The sequence below is a fragment of the Papio anubis genome, chromosome X, assembly GCF_008728515.1.
Source record: "Papio anubis isolate 15944 chromosome X, Panubis1.0, whole genome shotgun sequence".
Lineage (NCBI taxonomy): Eukaryota > Metazoa > Chordata > Mammalia > Primates > Cercopithecidae > Papio > Papio anubis.
The window spans coordinates 811,054-832,865 of record NC_044996.1 but is presented as its reverse complement, the minus strand read 5'-3'; the positions used below and the strand labels follow the sequence as shown (position 1 = coordinate 832,865).

The 21,812-nt window shown below is 39.8% G+C and overlaps 1 protein-coding gene across 2 annotated transcripts in view; it reads right to left on the bottom strand.

Annotated features, from left to right (window-relative positions):
- F8 (coagulation factor VIII) overlaps window positions 1–21,244 on the bottom strand; it is a 150,926-nt gene extending 129,682 nt beyond the window's left edge. For both annotated transcript variants that reach the window (XM_031660454.1, XM_031660455.1), the window contains exon 1: window positions 20,501–21,244. In XM_031660454.1, coding sequence (XP_031516314.1) covers window positions 20,501–20,643 — 143 coding nt within the window. In that variant the 5' untranslated portion in view covers window positions 20,644–21,244. The remainder of the gene's footprint in view (window positions 1–20,500) is intronic.
- Between the last annotated feature and the right edge of the window lie 568 nt (window positions 21,245–21,812).

Sequence of the window (21,812 nt, the reverse complement as noted above, 5' to 3'; positions counted from 1 at the left end):
AATAACTAAGATCAGAGCAGAACTGAAGGAGATAGAGACACAAAAACTCTTCAAAAAATCAATGAATCCAGGAGCTGGTTTTTTGAAAAGATCAACAAAATTGATAGACCACTAGCAAGACTAATAAAGAAGAAAAGAGAGAAGAATCAAATAGACGCAATAAAAAATGATAAACGGGATATCACCACCAACCCCACAGAAATACAAACTACCATCAGAGAATACTCTAAACACCTCTACGCAAATAAACTAGAAAACCTAGAAGAAACGGATAAATTCCTGGACACTTACACTCTCCCAAGACTAAACCAGGAAGAAGTTGAATCCCTGAATAGACCAATAGCAGGCTCTGAAATTGAGGCAATAATTAATAGTCTACCAACCAAAAAAAGTCCAGGACCAGACAGATTCACAGCCGAATTCTACCAGAGGTACAAGGAGGAGCTGGTACCATTCCTTCTGAAACTATTCCAATCAATAGAAAAAGAGGGAATCCTCCCTAACTCATTTTATGAGGCCAACATCATCCTGATACCAAAGTCTGGCAAAGATAAAACAAAAAAGAGAATATCCCTGATGATCATTGATGCAAAAATCCTCAATAAAATACTGGCAAACCGAATCCAGCAGCACATCAAAAAGCTTATCCACCACGATCAAGTGGGCTTCATCTCTGGGATGCAAGGCTGGTTCAACATATGCAAACCAATAAACATAATGCAGCATAAACAGAACCAAAGACAAAAACCACATGATTATCTCAATAGATGCAGAAAAGGCCTTTGAAAAAATTCAACAGGCCTTCATGCTAAAAACTCTCAATAAATTTGGTATTGATGGAACATATCTCAAAATAATAAGAGCTATTTATGACAAACCCACAGCCAATATCATACTGAATGGGCAAAAACTGGAAGCATTCCCTTTGAAAACTGGCACAAGACAGGGATGCCCTCTCTCACCACTCCTATTCAACATAGTGTTGAAAGTTCTGCCCAGGGCAATCAGGCAGGAGAAAGAAATAAAGAATATTCAATTAGGAAAAGAGGAAGTCAAATTTTCCCTCTTTGCAGATGACATGATTGTATATTTACAATCGTCTCAGTCCAAAATCTCCTTAATCTGATAAGCAACTTCAGCAAAGTCTCAGGATACAAAATTAATGTGCAAAATACACAAGCATTCTTATACACCAATAACAGACAAACAGAGAGTCAAATCATGAGTGAACTCCCATTCACAATTGCTTCAAAGAGAATAAAATACTAGGAATCCAACTTACAAGGGATGTGAAGGACCTCTTCACGGAGAACTACAAACCCCTGCTCAATGAAATAAAAGAGGACACAAACAAATGGAAGAACATTCCATGCTCATGAATAGGAAGAATCAATATCGTGAAAATGGCCATACTGTCCAAGGTAATTTATAGATTCAATGCCATCCCCATTAAGCTACCACTGACTTTCTTCACAGAATTGGAAAAAACTACTTTAAAGTTCATATGGAACCAAAAAAGAGCCTACATTGCCAAGACAATCCTAATCCAAAAGAATAAAGCTGGAGGCATCACACTACCTGACTTCAAACTATACTACAAGGCTACAGTAATCAAAACAGCATGGTACTGGTACCAAAACAGAGATATAGACCAATGGAACAGAACAGAGCCCTCAGAAATAATACCACACATCTATAGTCATCTGATCTTTGACAAACCTGACAAAAACAAGAAATGGGGAAAGGATTTCCTATTTAATAAATGGTGCTGGGAAAACTGGCTAGTCATATGTAGACAGCTCAAATTGGATCCCTTCTTTACACCTTATACAAAAATTAATTCAAGATGGATTAGAGACTTAAATGTTAGACCTAAAACCATAAAAACCCTAGAAGAAAACCTAGGCAATATACCATTCAGGACATAGGCATGGGTAAGGACTTCATGTCTAAAACACCAAAAGCAATGGCAACAAAAGCCAAAATTGACAAATGGGATCTAATTAAACTAAAGAGTTTGTGCACAGCAAAAGAAACTACCATCAGAGTGAACAGGCAACCTACAGAATGGGAGAAAATTTTTGCAATCTACTCATCTGACAAAGGGCTAATATGCAGAACCTACAAAGAACTCAAATAAATTTACAAGAAAAAAACAACCCCATCAAAAAGTGGGCAAAGGATATGAACAGACACTTCTCAAAAGAAGACATTTATGCAGCCAATAGACACATAAAAAAATGCTCACATCACTGGTCATTAGAGAAATGCAAATCAAAACCACAATGAGATACCATCTCACACCAGTTAGAATGGCGGTCATTAAAAAGTCAGGAAACAACAGGTGCTGGAGAGGATGTGGAGAAATAGGAACACTGTTGGTGGGACTGTAAACCAGTTCAAGCATTGTGGAAGACAGTGTGGCGATTCCTCAAGGATCTAGAACTAGAAATACCATTTGACCCAGCCATCCCATTACTGGGTATATATCCAAAGGATTATAAATCATGCTGCTATAAAAACACATGCACACGTATGTTTATTGCGGCACTATTCACAATAGCAAAGACTTGGAACCAGCCCAAATGTCCATCAATGATAGACTGGATTAAGAAAATGTGGCACATATACACCATGGAATACTATGCAGCCATAAAAAAGGATGAGTTCATGTCCTTTGTAGGGAGGGACATGGATGCAGCTGGAAACCATCATTCTCAGCAAACTATCACAAGGACAGAAAACCACACACCACATGTTCTCACTCATAGGCAGGAATTGAACAATGAGATCACTTGGACATAGGAAGGGGAACATCACACACCAGGGCCTGTTGTGGGGTGGGGAGGGATAGCATTAGGAGATATACCTAATGTAAATGACAAGTTAATGGGTGCAGCGCACCAACATGGCACATGTATACATACATAACAAACCTGCACGTTGTGCACATATACCCTAGAGTTTAAAGTATAATTTAAAAAAAAAGAAAAGAAAGAAAGAAAAAAACTCTAGAAAAATGCACAGGGAATCCGTAACAGTGTTTATATTTTGGGGTCTGACAACATAACAACAGGAACAGGAGCTGGGAGGAGCTTATCACTAGACACCTTCTGTATGTTTTTCTATTTTTAAACCATGGAAGTGTATTACCTATTCAACAACTAAACCAGCTGCTATGGACTGAAAAAAAAAAAACCCTCAGGGGACCCAGTAATAGATGGGTTCCCATGCTGTTGTGAGTTTTACCTCTAGGAGCTCTACCAGGTCCTCATAATAAATATTGAAGAAAAATCCCTGTGTTTCTGGCAGGAACAAGGGAGAAGTAACCATTTGAAATATGCCAAAACATTCTGCTCTTATATCAGAGCCTAACCCACTTAGGGAAAAGCAAATATCCAACTCCATCCCCTTCTAGCTATCTTGTACAACCTACGGGGGTTTGGGAAATCAGAGAAGCACCGATGAAGGGCATAGTTCAGGGGCACAGGCTCACCCAAAGACTGAAACCTAATCCATAGGACTATAGAACGCTTTCCCTCCCACTACAATACCACCACATCACTACAGGCCTATTTACTAAAGTTCTTCTTACCCAGCACATCATGCCCACCTTTTAACAAGAAATTACATGGCATACTAAAGGGCAAAACCTACACAATTTGAAGAGACTGAACAAGCAAGCATCAGAACCAGAGTCAAATATGGCAGGAATGTCATAATTATCAGACCAGGAATTTTTTAAACTATGATTAATATGCTAAGGGTTTTAATGTAAAAAGTAGACAATGTGCAATGACAGATGTATATTATAAGGAAAAAGATGGAAATTCTAAGACAGAATAAAAAAGAAAGGCTACAGATCAAAAACACTGTAACAGAGATGAAGAATGTCTTTGATGGGCTCATTGGTAGACAAGACATGACTGAGGAAAGAATCTCTGAGCTTGAGGATATGACAATAGAAACTTCCAAAACCGAAAAGCAAAGAGAATAAGACTGAAAAAACAAAAACAAAAACAAAAACACACCAAAAAAAAACACAAAAAACAAAAAAAAAAACCCATGGCAGAGGCTATGCATGGGTCCAGAATGTCCAAAAACTGTGGAACAGCAACTACAAAAGTTGTAACATACACGTTACAAATGGAAACGCCAGAAGAAGAATGCAGAAATGAATACAAGCAAATTTTTAAAGCAGTAATGCTGAGAAGTTCCCCCAAATTAATGGCAGACACAAGACACCATACCACAGATTCAGGAAGCTCAGAGAATACCAAAGAATATGGATGCAGCTGGGCGCAGTGGCTCATGTCTGTAATCTCAGCACTTTGGGAGGCCGAGGTGGGTGGATCACGAGGTCAGGAGATCGAGACCATCCTGGCTAACACAGTGAAACCCCGTCTCTACTAAAAAATCCAAAAAAAGTTAGCCGGACATGGTAGCAGGTGCCTGTAGTCCCAGCTATTTGGGAGGCTGAGGCAGGAGAATGGTGTGAACCCGGAAGACGGAGATTGCAGTGAGCCGAGTTCGTGCCACTGCACTCCAGCATGGGCGAGAGAGTGAGGCTCCATCTCAAAAAAAAAAAAAAAAAAAAAGATGGATGCAAATGAACAAACAAATAAAAAACCCCTACACCTAGGCATATTATATTCGAACTCCAGAAAATCAAAGACAAAACATGTTGTAAGAAACCAGATGGGGAAAAATACTTTATCTACAGAGGAGCAAAGATAAAAAGTACATCCAACTTCGCCTCAGAAACCGTAAAAACAAAAAGAGTGCAGTGACACATTAAAGTGTTGAGGGAAAGAAAAAAACAACCAACCTAACATTCTGAACTCTGTGAAAGTATCCTTCAAAAATGAAGGAGAAATAAAAACTTTCTCAGACAACAAAAATTGAAGGAATTTATTGCCAGTAGACCTGCCTTTCAATAAATATCCAAAGAAGTTGTTCAGAGAGAAGGAAATTGAATCTACAAAGGACATGCATTACAGAATGAATAAAGAACATCAGCCACAGAAACAGCACTAAACAACCAAGCAGACTGAATGACTTAGCCACTTGATGCTCACCAGCCTCTGCTGTTGGTACCCCAATTATTGCAAAATGGATGTATGAATGGAGGAGCCATGGCAGAGGCTATGCATGGGCCCAACATCATGGACTCATCAATACAGATCTAGCTACTGATGTTAATATTCAACTTGTCAGTAACAGAGACCAAAGCTAAGACTCTGATATGTCACCATTTCTCAAGAAAATCATTCAGTCGCTTGGTGAGCCTCAATAAACACCACCATTCAAGGCCTCACAGAATATTTCATCTTACATAACATTGCATCACACCAAGAGAACTACTTTAAAGCAAGAAGATACATGACCATGGAATCCACTACCCAGAAGCTACCCACCTGATAGAGTAGTAGGACAGCTTGTTGAAGGCATAGCTGAGGCACTAGCTTAGACATAATACCCTTAAGAATAAGGCACCATCCTCCAGGATGCAGTATATACTCTACATCAACGGCCATCATTTAGTGCCATGTGTTCCTAAGTAAAATATATGGTTTTGGGAAACAAGGACTGGAAGTAGGACAAGCCTCACACTACCATCACTCCCAGTGACCCAATTAGGGAAACTATGCCTCTTATCCCAACTCTGGGCTCTGAGAGTTTAGAAGTGCTGGTTCTTAAAAGGGGAATACGCCCACCAATGCATACATCAAGAGTCTCATTAAACTTGAAACTATGGTTTCCATCATATTACTTCAGATCACTATTAAGAGACCAAGAGGTAAGGAAAAGAGTCACTATTCTGGCAAGAGTAACCAACCCTGATCATCAGGAGGAAGGGCTGACATTACACAATGGAGACAGAGGAGAATATATTTGGCAGCCAGGTCATCTGCTTGGGTATCTCTTAGTATTCCCTTGTTCAATGTTGATGATAAATGGACAAGTACAGTCATGGCTTACAAAGGGCATGATGACCAGGTACCTTATCTGGTAACCTATTTGGACCAGCAGAAGTACATATTGAGAGGGTGGTGGGGGGAGGGATCTAGAATGGGGAGTAGAAGGGGAAGATGATGAGTACCAGTTGCAGACTCAAGAAAAGCTAAAGCAGCAGGAGTTGTGCTCTGTTCCAAACCTTTCTCTTTTGTTTCCCCAGGAAATGGAGTCCATCAGAATCCTGAAGGAACCATTCCAGAACTTATGAAGCAAAAGAATCTGAGCAGCAGAAATGGTGGACCATAGTGGAGGCTGGTGTCCAGATTCACCGCTTCAGGACTAAAGCACTTATTCCCTAAGCTGCTGGGTGTGCTGACAGCTGACAACTCTAATCTGAATTCCTCTCCGGGAACCAATTTTGGCTGAAGTCAGTCACCACACCCAAACTCATGCCTTATTCCTGGTAAATATGGGACTATATAGGTTCAGACAACTTGCCTCAAGAGAGAACATCTCTGCAGAGCCATCCTAGCTTGAGCTGCCTGTGGGATTGACCTTTGTTCAGACTGTATCACCTCAACTTCTTTTACCCAATGCTGCTTCCTTCACTCCCCCATGGGTGTTGATTCAGAGGATCTCCCTCCTATAAACTTTCTGTATGCAAGAAAAAAAAGAAAGAAAAAGGAGAAAGAAGCAGACAATAATTTTTATTCGTGTGTTTAAAAAGTTGTAAAATCGCCCAAGGAAGCACATAAGTTGTCAGCATTTGAACAATGTTGGAAATATCTTATTCTGTCTGATTTGCTTTGGGACAATTCACTGCCAGCTATAAATTTGTGGAAACACTGCCCCACAATCTTAGCAGACAAGATTGGCAGAAAATCGCTTAGAAACACTGAAAACATGTGACAAAGGGCTTTCCGTGAAAAGGGTGGATGTGAAGCAGTAAGGACCCCCTTCGTGAAGCACGCAGTCACCCTCCAGCCACCAGAACCACAGGAACGAGGTGGTAACTGAGGGAAAACACATCTAGGCACACGTCACGGTGGCACCTTCCCGGAAATGTTATGTTTGGACTGCGAGTTTTGGTGAAAAATAACAATGCATCAGGTTGCAGACAAAGCAGACCCTGCTATGTGCGTTTATGGGAGCCACGCCCAACAGGAACCACAGGGAATGATCCAGAGGAGAGCGATGGACAGACACAAAGAGACACACCAGAGAGAGGCTCTCAGGAGGAGGCTCTGTGGCCTCCAGACCATGTCAAAGCCAAGGCAGAAAGGATGAACTGAGGAAAGGAGGAAAATTTCCTCTTAAGGAAGGTAAAATCCAGAAGGGATCCCTAAAATGGTGAGCAGTTTAAACCTAGCAGTTTTGCATTGATTCACATAAAGTGTAATGAAAACTGTTAAGACACACAAGGAGAGACTGGCCAATCTACAGTCACAGAGGAAGACCCTTCACACCCCTTCACAGGATCTCGCAGCAGATTGGCTGAAAAGTATCCTTGAAACTGCAAACCTCTCTCAAGGAGACCCACTGAGTTGGGCAAAGGTGGGGCTGACTTAATTCTCGCCTCCCTGCTCTCCCACGTAGCCCTGCATTTCACTCCATTGCAGGGTTTCTGGGACACCCGAGAAAGCGTGTAGTCCAGGGAGCACGTCTGCCAACTGAAGGCCTTGACAAATGACTTTCTGTACTGGCTGAAGGCCAGGGCCCAGCGTACTGATAAGGAATCTCTTCCAGAAAAAAGTTGGGACAAAAAGCATATTAGTGAGTGGACACAAACTAGAAAAGTCTCCACGTAATACGTTAATGCCAACAGAAAGCATCCACCATGAAGGAAGCACTAACCAACAACACAGATAAAAATGACTCTGGCAATTAACATCAGCCAGCCTCTGCATAGGCCATCCCAGTACTGGCAAGATGTGAGCTAAGTGGCTATAGCATCAGGGAGAGAATTTATGCACGGACCCAAAAGTGTGGCTTCCCACTGACTAAAACTGATTTAGCTACTGTTGCCACCCAAGTCCAACCTGCCAGCAACAAAAACCAATGCTGAGCTCCCAATATGCCATATTGGGCCCAACCCCTGGGCCGCTGACCCGTACTAGTCCGTGGTCTGTTAGGAATGGGGCCACATAGCAGGAGGTGAGCAACAGGCAGGGAGCAAAGCTTCATCTGTATTTACAGCAGCTCCTGATCACTTGCATTAGCGCCTGGGCTCTGCCTCCTGTGAGATCAGCTGCCGCATTAGATTCTCATAGGAGTGCGAATGCTACTGTGAACTGCATATGCAAGGGATCTAGGTTTTGTGCTCCTTATGAGAACCTAACTGATGCCTGATGATCTGAGGTGGACAGTTTCATCCCGTAACCATTCCCAACCCCCCCACCAGTCTCTGGAAAAATTGTCTTCCACGGAACCAGTCCCTGGTGCCAAAAAGGTTGGGGACTGCTGCAATATGGTATTGTCCATCACAGAGACAAACCAGCTTTTCGGTGGCCAGACACACTGGACTCCTTCCCTCCTAGAAAGGACAGGACTTCATTGACATACCTAATCTTGGCATAGCTTAGCCTTTCCTCCCTGCAGGGCCTTAGCCAGCACCACTATCTGAAATCTTACAGAGGATTTGATTCACTGATGTGGAATTCCATATAACACCGTGTAGACCTGGGGAATCACTGTACAGCAAAAGAGATGAGGGAGTGGGTCCTCAACCAGGCACAGGTAAAACTCCAGCTTGGAGGCAGGTCTCTGTGAGGATGGAGGGCCAGCCTCCAAGGTGCTGTATATGTATGAATTCAAAGATGATTCTGTGTCCCCAGTAAGAAGATTACATAGGGTTTGGGTATCAAAGAGTGGCAGCAAAAGAACTCTGATTACCACCATCCCTAATGAGCCACGTGGGGAGTCTGTGCCGCCCCTCCCTGCAGCTCTGGGACCGGCGGTTTAGAGTGTAGGGCGGGGAGCCACCTGGCCCCGCTGGGCTAACCCAGGGCAATGCAGAGCAATGGTGGGGAGAGGGGGCGAGGGGGAAGAATGGCAGGGGCTGGGGGTGCCATCACGCCCAGGGCGCGGGCAGGAGCGTGCAGCTGAGCCCTGAACCCAGGACGACCTGGAGCTGAGCAGCACCGAGGGTGAGGGGCGCCCAGATGGCAGCCTAGGAGAGAACTCCCCAGTCTCAGCCACTGGATGTGGGAAGTCAGCCTTCACCTCCGCTGAGGTGTGCGCAGGGACTGCCCCAGAGGAATGTTGCCTGTGGGGGCCGCACACCTTCCTTCCCAAGACAGACCACGCCCCTCTACCAGGGCATGCCCCGCCCATTTCCAGGACAGGCCCCACCCCCTCTCTGGGCAGACCACGCCTCTTCCCAGGGCGGACTCTGCCCTGTCCCAGGATGGACAGTACTTCACAAGTGCTCAGTGCAGGGACACAGAGGCCTGGACATGTTGGTCCAACCTGGAAGGTTCATTCCAGCTCCAGAGCTCCCTGTAAGGTCCAACAAGGCTGTCCTGGAGCCTACCCGGCAGCGTGCTTCTCCCTCTGCCTATCCCTGATTCCTCAGGTGTTGATCCCAAGAACACTCCAAATAAAATTCCTGCATGTTAATCTTCATCTCAGAGTCTACATCTAGGGAACACAACCTGTAACATTAATTTATATTCAAACACACTTTAATGTCATCTACCTCTAAACATTTCCACGGCACTAGTCTTAACATAAGCCTATGTAGTTTTTAGTCATTTAACATTGTTATGCCCTTTCACATTCACCAACTCATCCCTAGTTTTATACCTTTCTCCTTTTTCCACATTATATCCTTGGTTCCACTGAGTCTGTCCTACCCCCTCTCTGTGCAGTTTCCATTGGTTTCTAAGGTATTTCAACATAAGTTACCACAGTGCTTTCACTTTAAATGTTTCTGATTAAAGGCCAGACGCAATGGCTCACATCTGTAAACCTAGCACTTTGGAAGGCCAAGGCAGGAGTATCACCTGAGGTTCGACACCAGCCTGAGCAACATGATGAAACCCTGTCTACTAAAAATACAAAAATCAGCCAGGCGTGGTGGGGCGTGCCTGTAATCCCAGCTACTCAGGAGGCTGAGGCAGGAGAATCGCTTGAACCCAGGAGGCGGAAGTTGCAGTCAGCCAAGATCACACCACTGCACTCCAGCCTGGGGGACAGAGTGAGACTCTGTCTCAAAAAAATAATAAATGAATAAATAAATAAATAAATAAATAAATAAATAAAATGCTTCTGACTAAAATGAAGATATAAGACACATATAAAATATGTTCTAGAGCAAGAGATTGGAAGATCAGAAAGGGAACAGGATCAAGAGCACACAGAAACACTTTTTCCCTCTCTGAGGGAAGAGTGAAAACACATAATTGATAGAGAAACAAGATTGTGAGACAGTATGTGATTCAGGACAGGACTCTATTCAAACGGAATTACTAGACGTTCCTAAGAGCATTAACACCCTCCAAGTGTGTGGTTCAGTTCTGAGATGAAACTATTACAGGACAATATCCAGCTCCCCAGCCTGAGACCTTTGCCATCTGAGTGAATATTTTCCACTGTGGCAGAAGCATGTGATTTATTTGCCTGTCTCACACTTTCAGGCTAATCTGCATAGTAAGCGACAAAATGTTCCAGGATTCCTGGGTTTTACTCCTTCCTAACTTTTGTGGGGTTTTGTTTGTGTATTTCCCTTGGGATTCAATATAGAAATCCTGCCAAATATATTTGGCAACCATTGTCCTTGACATGAACTGTTCTTTTACATTTTATCTAAAAGTAATCAGAAAACCTATTATATTCCCTGACCCATGGTTAGAAGAAACTGAGCAGCTGCAGGAACAGATAATATAAAACTGAATTTTCCCAGCTGTTTATTTCAAACCTTGGCAGAGGCTGTCAGGATGTGTCCAGAGTCAGCTTATCCTGTTAATCAGTATCAAAATAATCTAAAGTGTAAAAGGGTTTCATCAAAATAAAAATTCTATCAACTTTTTTCTGGTAAATACATGTGACTGCCTATACAACAATAGAAAGCTAGATAATAAATTAATGATGTATTCAATTCAATTCAACTCAAACTATTATTCTCTGGCCTCAGGCTGCATGCTAGATGGACATTAAAATATACATAGTGTATGAAGTAAAATTATCTCAATATTAATTGTTAACAAGACTAACTTTAATGGATAAATGGTTGTTTAGTTAGATGCCAGGCTACTGATAATCTGGGCCTCTACTTCATAGAATTACCATGTGACCTAGCAATTATATTCCTAAGTATATTCTGAAGAGAAATAAAAGCACATGTACACAAAGACTTGTACATGAATGTTCTATAGCATCATTATTCATAATTGCCAAAAGGGGAAACAATCCAAAAGTCCATCAACAGATGAATGGATAAACAAAATGTGGTCTATCCATACAATGGAGTATTATTCAGCCATAAAAAGGAGTTAAATTCTGATACATACTACAACATGGAAGATTTTTTTAATTAAAAAATGAAAATAGTTTCATTCTTACTATATCTTTCTTTTCTTATTTTAACTCCTCTGTCATTCTGCAAAAATGGAAGAATCCTGAAAACATGCTAAGCAAAAGATGCCAGACATAAAAGGCCACATATTTTATCCCTTCATTTACATGAAATATTCAGAATAGGCAAAACCACAGTAAAGATTTAGGAAAGGAAAAAAATCTCCACACTGAAAATAGGTGATTTTTACAGTACGTAAATCATACCTCGAAGGAGTGAAAAAATGATAAGGAAATATTCTGAACTTTATACTATTAAATTCAACAGCTCAGATGGAATTTATTCCCATGCTGTTCACATGAGAGTGAATAAGTCTCAAGAGATCTGATGGTTTTATAAAGGGCAGTTCCCTTGTACAATGCTCTTTTGTCTGCCACCATGCCACATAAGATGTGCCTTTGCTCCTCCTTTGCCTTCAACCATGTTTGTGAGGCCTCCCCAGCTATATGGAAATGTGAGTCCATTAAATCTCTTTCATTTATAAATTACCCAGTCTCGGGTATGTTCTTATAGCAGCATTAGAACGGACTAATACCACTCTTATACCAAAACCAGACAATGACATTATAAGAAAATCACAGTCAAATATCCATCATGAACACAGACACAAAAACTAAAAAACCACCATCACCACCACCAAAACTCTTAACAAAACAGTTTTAGTTGGCCAGGTCTTCCATAACAAAATACCAGAGATTGGGTGACTTAAATAACAGAAACTTATTTTCTCACAGTTCTGGAGGCTGGAAATCCAACATCAGGGTGCCAGCGTGGTCAGTTTCTAGTGAGAGCCCTCTTCCCAGCTGGTAGATGGTTGCCTTCTTGCTGTACGTTCACATGGCTTTTCCTCAGTGCATGAGTATGGAGAGAGAACTTTCTCTCTTCTTATGAGGCCACCAATCCTATCAGATTAGGACTCCATCCTTATGACCTCATTTAACCTTGTTTACCTCCTAAAAGCCCTATCTCCAAATACAGTTACATCAAGAGTTAGGACTTCAACATATGAATTTGGGGCGGGAGGAGGTGGAGACAATTCAGTCCTTAGCGAAAATATTACCAATATAATATGTCACAACCAGGTGGATTTTTTCCCTGGGAATATATACCTGGTTCCTCATTAAAAAATCAATCAAGGTAATTCACCGTAACAGAATAAACAAGATAAACCATATGACCATTTGAATAGATGCAGAAAAAGCATTTGACAAAATCCAACATCAAATCTTGATAAAAACTCTCACACCAAGAATAGAAGGAAACGTCCTCAATGTGACAAAGAGCATCTGTGAAAAAATTACAAGTAACTGTACTTAATGGTAAAATAATATTTTCCCTCTGAAATCAGGAACAAGACAAGGATTCTGCTATCATCAGTTCTATCTAACATTGTACTGAAAGCTCTTGCCAGTGCAGTAAGGCATGAAAAAAATAAAAATAAAAAGCATCCAGTTTGGAAAGGAAGAAGCAAACTGTCTTCATTTGCAGACAACGTTATTGTATATGTAGAAATTCTAAAAGAAGTGCAAAATGCTACTAGAGCTGAAATGCAAATTAACAAGATTAGAGTGAACAAGGTCAATATACAAAAATCAACTGAATTTCTACATTTTAGTAACAAATGATTGAAAAATGAAAACAAATAAAAATGATACAATTAACAATAGCATCAAATCCCTCAAAATACTTAGGGATACAATTAGTAAAATTCTTCCAAGAAGTACTCTGTAGGCTACAAAATATCCTAGAGGGAAATTAAAGAAATCTACAAAAGAGGCGGAAGTGGCTCAGAAGCCTATGAGAAATCCCAGCACTTTGGGAGGGCAGAGATGGGGCTGAGGATCTGAGATCAGGAGATCGAGACCATCCTAGCTAACATAGGTAGAAACCAAATCTCTACTAAGAAATGCTAAAAATAGCCCACGAGGTAGTGTGAGGCCTGTAGTCCCAGCTACTCGGGGAGGCTGAGGCGGAGAATGGGCGTGAACCGAGGTTGAGGAGCTTGCAGTGAGCTGAGATCTGGCCACTGTACTCCAGCCCTGGAGCTGGAAGCAGACTCTGTCTCAAAAAAAAAAAAAAAAAGAAAATCTAAAAGGAAACAAAGCACAGACACACACATCTATGGAACTAGAGAATCCACAAACAGATTTGCCTATATACAGTCATTTAATTTTCTACAAAGGTGCCAATGGAATTCAACAGAGAAAGAAAAGCTTTTCACACCATACGAAAATTTAACTCAAAATGTATTATAAACCTAAATAGTAATCCTAAAATGATAAAAGTTCTAGAAGAAAACAGAAGAAAGGCTTTGTGAACTTGAGGTAGGCAAAGATTTCCTAGGACAGGGGAAAAAAAGCATGAAACATAGAAGAAAAAAAGCTAAATTGGACTTAACTACAACTATAAATTTCCACTATTTGAAAGACACCATTTGGAAAATGAAAATGCAAGCCATAGATTAGAAAAAAATATTCAAAACAAGTACATCTGAAAAGTGTATATATAAAGAATTATATATAAAGAATTATCAAAACTCAACAATAACAAGACAGACAACCCAATTAAAAAGTGGCCAAACCATTATCCTAAGTGATTTAACACAGGAATTGAAAACTAAATACCATATGTTCTCACTTATAAGTGGGAGCTAAATGATGAGAACACATGGACATAGAATCATAGACACTGGGGACTACTAGAGGAAAGAGGGAAGAGGAAGGGTAGCAAGGAGTGAAAAACCACCTATTGGGTACTATGTTTACTACCTCGGTGACAGGATCATTCATTCGTAACCCAAACTTCAGCATCACGCAACATACTCATGTAACAAACCTGCACATGTACCTCTTCAGTCTAAAATAAAAGTTGAAACTACGTTTAAAAAAAAGGATGAAAGATTTGAATAGACACTTCCAAGAAGATATAGGAGTGGCTAATTAGCACATGCAACATCTTTAGTCATCAGAGATATGCAAATTAAAAGTATAACCAGGCACGGTGACTCAAGCCTGTGATCCCAGCACTTTGGGAGGCTGAGACGGGTGGATCACTTGAGGCGAGGAGTTTGAGACCAGCTTGGCCAACATGGCAAAACCCCATCTTTACTAAAAATACAAAAATTAGCTGGGCGTGGTGGCGTGTGACTGTAGTCCTAGCTACTCAGGAGGCTGAGGCATGAGAATTGCTTGAGTTTAGGAGGCAGATGTTGAGCTGACATTGCGCCACTGCACTCCAGCCTGTGTGATGGAATGAGACTCCATCTCAAAAAAAAGTATAGTGAGATACCACTATGCAGTCATTAAGTACTGGCAACATCAAATGTCGTCCAGGATATATTGCAACTAGAACTCTCATGCATTGCAGGTGGAAGTATAAAATGGTACATTCAAGAAATCTGTCTGGCAGTTTCTTTTAAAGTTAAACATGCACTTACCATATGATCCAGCAATTCCACTCCTAGATATTTAACTAAGATAAATGAAAATAGATGTTCACACAAAACAGGTGGAACACTGTTCACAGCAGGTTTATTTGTATTTGCCCCAACTGGAAATAACCCCAAATTGTGATATAATCCCATAATGGAGCAGTAATCAGCAATAAAAAGGATAGAAATACTTTATGCAACAACCTGCATGAATTTCCAAATCATGATGCTGAAGAAAAAAAGCCATAGAAGAATGCATACCGTATGATTCCACTGATGTAAAATTCTAGAACATGTGAAAACAAATCGGTAATTTCCAGATAGCAGTTTATTGCCTGAGGCCAGGTCAGTGGGAGAGACTCATTAAAAAGTTGCAGGAGGGTTGATGTAAATGCATGTTGATTAGGGTGGTGGTTACGCAAGTGTATGCATTTGTCAAAACTCATCAAACTGCACATTTAAAACTGATGTGCTGCATTATATGTAAACTATACCTGTGGCAGGTAAAAATTTGGCCCACATCACCTTTGCTCCTTGGTGTGATGACCAAAAATACATTATGTGGCAAACTAAAACTTTGAAGATGGAATTAAGGGTGCTGATCAGCTGACCTTGAGATGGGGAAAGTAATCTGAATTATCCAGGTCAGCCCAATGTAATCACATGGGTCCTTAAAAGTAAAAGAGAGAGGCAAAAAAGGCCAGAGATATGCACGGAAAATTGAAGTCAGAGCAATTCCAAGCATGAGAGAGTGTTGATGCACCATTGCTGGTTTCCACTACATGGAATAGTTTGCTGAGGATGGGGCCTAGGAATCTAAATTTTAATAAGATTCTCGAGTGATTCATGAACTAGTTTGACAACAAGTGCCTTCATGAACTTCAGCTTTGGGATGAACTTTAGGAAAGTTGGGGTCCAGTTAATGTATATGAGAGATATTGCTCTTTTTTTTTTGAAATGGAGGCCTCACTGTTTTGCCCGGCCTGAATTGAGTGGTGTGAATTTAGCTCACTGCAACCTCCGCCTCCTGGGTTCAAGAGATTCTCCTGCCTCAATCCCCCGGCCAGCTGGGCCCAAGTGGGATCCCCGCGCTCCCCACCTTCCCTGTCTTTTTTTTTTTTTTTTTTTGGTAGAGATGGGGTTTCACCATGTTGGCTAGGCTGGTGTCCAACTCCCGACCTCAGGTGATCTGCCCACCTCGGCCTCCCAAAGTGCTGGGATTACAGGCATGAGCCACCATACTTGGCCGATTGCTTATTTATATCTCCAAGCTCCACTGATCAGAAAATACTTTTCCTGAAAAGTTATCCAGCAGAGGTCAGATCATGTTGAGAGGACAAGTCTCTGGAATGTTAATAAAAGTATACGGAGTTAGTGTAGTTGAGCTGTTCACTTTTTGCATAAGAAATCTCACTGTTCATGTTTTCCCATCGGACAAAATAAAACAGACTGAGGAGTTATATATTAATGTGTGAACAGTGCATAGCTACATGCCAATAAAGCAACGCGGTTAATGAATCAATAGCTTTTTTTCCTGCTCAGTGAAAATAAAAATGCTTTATACCAACTAGAAAAAAAAATAAATCCAAAAGCTCATTCTTCGAAAAGAGAACCACCAGCAACAAAATAGACAAATCACTGGCAAACTTATTCAAGGAGAAAAGATAAATAGCAAAGATAGAGGAATTTAGGAATAAGAAAGGGCACATAACTACAAATAATGTGGAGTAAAAGAATCATGAGTGAGTGCTACATGCAACACTGTCACAACAAAATTGAAAAAATAAATAAAGTTACTTCCTAGAAAGGTATAGAATTATTAGAAGTTGAAACTTGAATTGACTGATTATCATAGAAGAGCCTGGAGGGGTGATTAAAGACATTGCAAATGTCACTAGGACCAAATGGATTCATAAGTGAGTCTCGCCTAACTTTTAGACAATGGATAATTCTAATGTTACTTAAGCTATTCTAAGCAATAGAAAAAGATGGAGTACTCATCAATTCATTTGATAAAGCCAACAAAACTTTGTTTACTATTATTAGTAGGCTGAGCGTGAAAATCCACTAATAATAGTAAAAAAAGAAAAAAGTTATAGATCAATCCCACATTCAAAGGCACACAGTGTCTAAAGAAATAGTAGCACATAGAACCCACTAATAATCAAATTACATGAATAGCAGATTCTACTCCAAGAATGTAAGTGTATTTAGTGTCAGGACATCTATTAACATAATTTATCAACATATCAAAGAAGACAGTTCAGATGATACCAGCTACTGAAAAGTTATTTATGATAAATATTTTGTGGCAAATGAGAATAGAAGTAACAAGCACCATTTGCAAAAACCAAAACAGCAAATGTTACTCTAAATAGCAAAATACAAAAATTATTTCAAGTAAACATAGAGTAGAAGGAATGTTCACTTTCATTGTTATTATTTAACATTTTCTCCTGTTTTCTAATAAATTCAGTAAGATAAGAAAATGAAATAACTGGCTATAAACATTGGAAATGAGCTAAAATCTGTCCCATTTCACTGATGATATGATTCAATACTCATAGAGACTTTAGGGTAAAATTACTAGAGTTAATAGGCGAATTTGGCAAGGTAGCTAGATTTAAGATGAATATACAATGGCTGGGTGCAGTGGCTCAAACCTGTAATCCTAGCTGTTTGGGAGGCTGAGGTGGGCAGATTGCTTGAGCTCAGGAGCTGAAAACCAGCCTGGGTAACATGGCAAAAACCCATCTCTAAAAAATATACAAAAATTTTCCGGCCATGGTGGCCTGCTCCTGTAGTCCCAGCTACTTGCGGGGCTGAGACAGGAGAATTGCTTGAATCCAGGAGGTCAAGGCTGCAGTGAGGTGAGATCACTCCACTGCACTTCAGCCTGGGTGACAAAATGAGACCCTGCCTCAAAAGAAAAAGCTGAATAAACACAAACCAATAGCTTATCTCTATTCTGGTACTAAGCACTCATAAATGGAAATAGGAGAAAACTATCTTATTAACAATAGCATCACACTTATAAAATACATAGAGATAAATGTAATAAGAAAAATATTTAAATTTATTATATTAATAAAATTAAGGTATGAGTTTAATGAAATTTCAGTTAGAATCACAACAGGGCTTGGATCTTTTTAATTTGAAAAATATCTTAACAGTTTTATGTGGAAGAATAAAGTGTCTAAGAATAGCTAAGAAAGGTACAAAAAGAATAGTGAAGATTGCTTTCACCCACTAGATATCAGAAGATATCATAGGCTCACTGTAATCAAATCACTATGGTATTGGCATAGCAAGATAATACTAGATTAGTGAAACAGCCTAATGAATCCAGAAATATATGCTAATATATATGAGAACTTTATATGATGAATGTGTTGATTCAAATCAGTGGCAAAAGGTGCCATCATAATAGGCTATTGATCTGGATGGAAATAAAACTAGACAAATCCCTCTCTCATGCCATATGACAAAAGTAATTAGCAGATAATTGAAGCAATGCATATAAAAAGCAAAACAGTAAACATTTTGCAAGAAAATCTGGGAGACTACACGTACAATCTTGAGGTGTGGGAAACATTTTTAACCAACCTTGCCAACTCTGAAGACATGAAAGAAAATATATTTCTGCTTATAAAAATTAAAAACTGTTTTGGTAAAAGTTATAACAAAGTCAACAGACAAACAATAGATCTTGGGGGAAACTGCAATATACATGACAAAGAGTTAATACTTGCAATAATAAAAGGGTTCTCCTAATTTTCTTTTAAATGAAAGAGTCCAAAGAATAATGGGCAAAGCATATGACTAATTAAATCCCCCAAATAAATTCAATAGCCAACAAGCATTTAAAAAGATGCTCAAGTTACCAGAAATAAAAATAACACAATGAAAGTAATGATGTAATATCACTCCACACCTGTAAAATTGGCAAATTTTAAAAACAGGATAAAACTTATCACTACGTGAGTGCAGAGAGAAGGCCATTTTCATACTTCGATGGTAGAAATGTGTGAAAAGTTCTGGCTTCTTTGGAAATTAAAACTTAGAAGGAAACATTCCCTTCGTTCCATTAATATTCCTCTTGCAAATTAGTTTGACAGAAGTAAAAGCACCAGTATGCAATGATATAGGATATAGTAGCCAAAAACTGGAATAAAGTGAACGTAGATACAGCCATACCATAGAATCTTATATAGCCAATAAATATAATGAATTAAGGCTATGCCAATTGACTTACAGTTCTAGCAGGTGTTAATGAGTGAGAAATGTGTGTACAATGTCCTAATTTTATAAAACAAATAGTGTCCAAGAAAACCTTTGTCTGTGTGTATGTGTATGTGAATATATATGATCATACCGGGGTTACCCAGTTGAGGTGGGGGAAAAGGGGACTGATGTGGAAAGAGGGTGGGGAGCCAAACAGAAAGAACCAAAAAGACTATAAAGTATGTACAATATGATCACATTTAATGTTTACATAGCCACTATCTATGTATTATATTTAAATCTTTATAATACACATTTAAAGAAGACAAAACAAAATATAAAATAAATGAGTTCAACATTCAACTCAATAAGCAAAAATTGAACAACAAAATGAACCAAAGGAAATTAGAAGGAAGGAATGAACTAATGAAAGTAGAAGCAGAAACTGATGTAACACAAAGAAAAAAGAGATTTGATAAATCAAACCAAAAGAAAATTCTTGACAAGACCAATAAAATCAAGAAAACTCCTGGAAATATTATTTTTAAAAGAGAGAAGAGAACATATACAACATAAGAAATGAAAAAGGAAATATAACTACAGACACAGAACAGTTTAACAAAATCACAAGAGACTCACATGTAACTTGATACCAATACATTATCAAACCTAGGGATAGTAGATTTCTTTCTATGAAAATATAGACCAAAATATAGACAAAAATATACCAATATTTACTGAAGAAGAGGTAGAAAAATCTGAATCAACTGATGACCATAGACAATATTGATAGTTATTTAGTACTCTCCCTAAATGCACCAGAAAGCCCCAAACATGAAAAGCTTCTGAACTCATGGCTCATATTATCCTTACACCCAAAGTAGAAAAGATATTTAAAAAACACACATCGCATGTACACACAAGAGACCCAGACATGAAACTCGTGTGTGATATTGATTGGATTTCATTGCCTTCTCTCTATGGAAGCTTGGGCAGGCAGAGGGAAGTTTTGTCTTTGTCCCTTCAACCTCCCTATACTCCAGTCTCTAGATTCTGGAGGAGCAGCATGTGACAAAGAGGAGCAATGGACAAAACAGAACAAAATATCAACAAATAGGTCAGATCTATGAAAAGAACTGGCAATTAGCATTTGTGCTAATAACACAGATGTGAGCACAACTTACTCAGAAATGTTTCTTTGGGGCCCAGGTAGCATCACAACCATCCTAACCTGATGTCTGCACCTTCCTCCAAGCAGACTTACACCCCCACAATCCTGGCCCCTCATCAGACCCCACAGAACATGCCTTTACCTTGTGTCCACAGGTAGCTCACCGAGATCACTTTGCATATAGTCCCATGACAGTTCCACTGCACCCAGGTAGTATCTTCTGGTGGCACTAAAGCAGAATCGCAAAAGGCACAGAAAGAAGTAGGTGGAGAGCTCTATTTGCATGACTTATTGCCACAAATGTTCAACTGAAGAAGCAAAAGGTTAATTCTTCTTTAAAATATCTTTAGCTCTCAGGAGGGGAAAAAAGTAAAATTTCTGATTTAATGAAAAGTGCCAATTTCTTTGCAGAGCATTTTAAGGAACTTTACACACTGGATGTGCTTAGCACTAAGCAGTAACCGACAGGATTGCTTCCTTTTTTATCAGTGGGAAGTAGCCACAGGAAGAACTGAAGTAGGAAAAGTGAGGCTGCTAAACTTAACCCATTCACTTCTGAGAGCAGTAGGGGCATGAGAAGTCTGCTTTAATCAGAACCTTTAAGGAAAGGAGGAGAGGGATGGATAAGTCAAAGTGAACAGGAGCTTTAATTTGTGCTCCTATTCCTAGCCTACTACAACCCTCTTCCTCATTGGCAGCAGCAAGAGAAGTCCTGGATGTTGTTGAAGATTGTAGAATTCACTTGCACTAGCAAGAGTAACCAGCAACCTGTTAGTCTCTCTGCTTCTGCACTTGCCCCCCACACTGCTGCTAGTGTGAGGAATTTATAGTTTTTAAAACTATAGTTTTACATAAAACATGAGGTTAGGCAACTATTGTTTTAAAAACTATAATTTATAGTTATAATTTAAAACTATAAAGCAAATCCTACCACTCCTCTTCTCAGAATCCTCCAATGGCTTCTGACCTCCATCAGGGTAAAACCCTACATCTTTACCATGGCCTAAGTACTAGAGCATCCCACATGGTTGGCATGCCCTTTCTCCTGACCTCTGTAGTCTCATCTCACTCTGGTTATACTGGTCTCCTTACTCTTCCCTAAAATACCAAGCACACTCATGCCCCTGGACCTCAATAGTTGCTATTTCTTTTCCCCTAGATTTCCACGTAGTTCCTCTCCCACAACTCCTTCGCATTTCAGCTCAAATCTTGCCTGTTGAATGAGGTTTAAATATGGAACACCACATTTATGTTGTAAGCTCTTTACCCTACCTGCATTACTGATATTTTTCTCAATAGCACTCATAACCACCTGGCATTTATTCATTTATTTATTTTGTCTTGTTTTTAACCTAACACTTTTCCGGGTTGTTTACATTTGGCCCAGGTATAGAATCTTTACATCAGAATGTAGCCATGGTGAGCTCAAACACCCTACTCAGGTTAATGTGTAT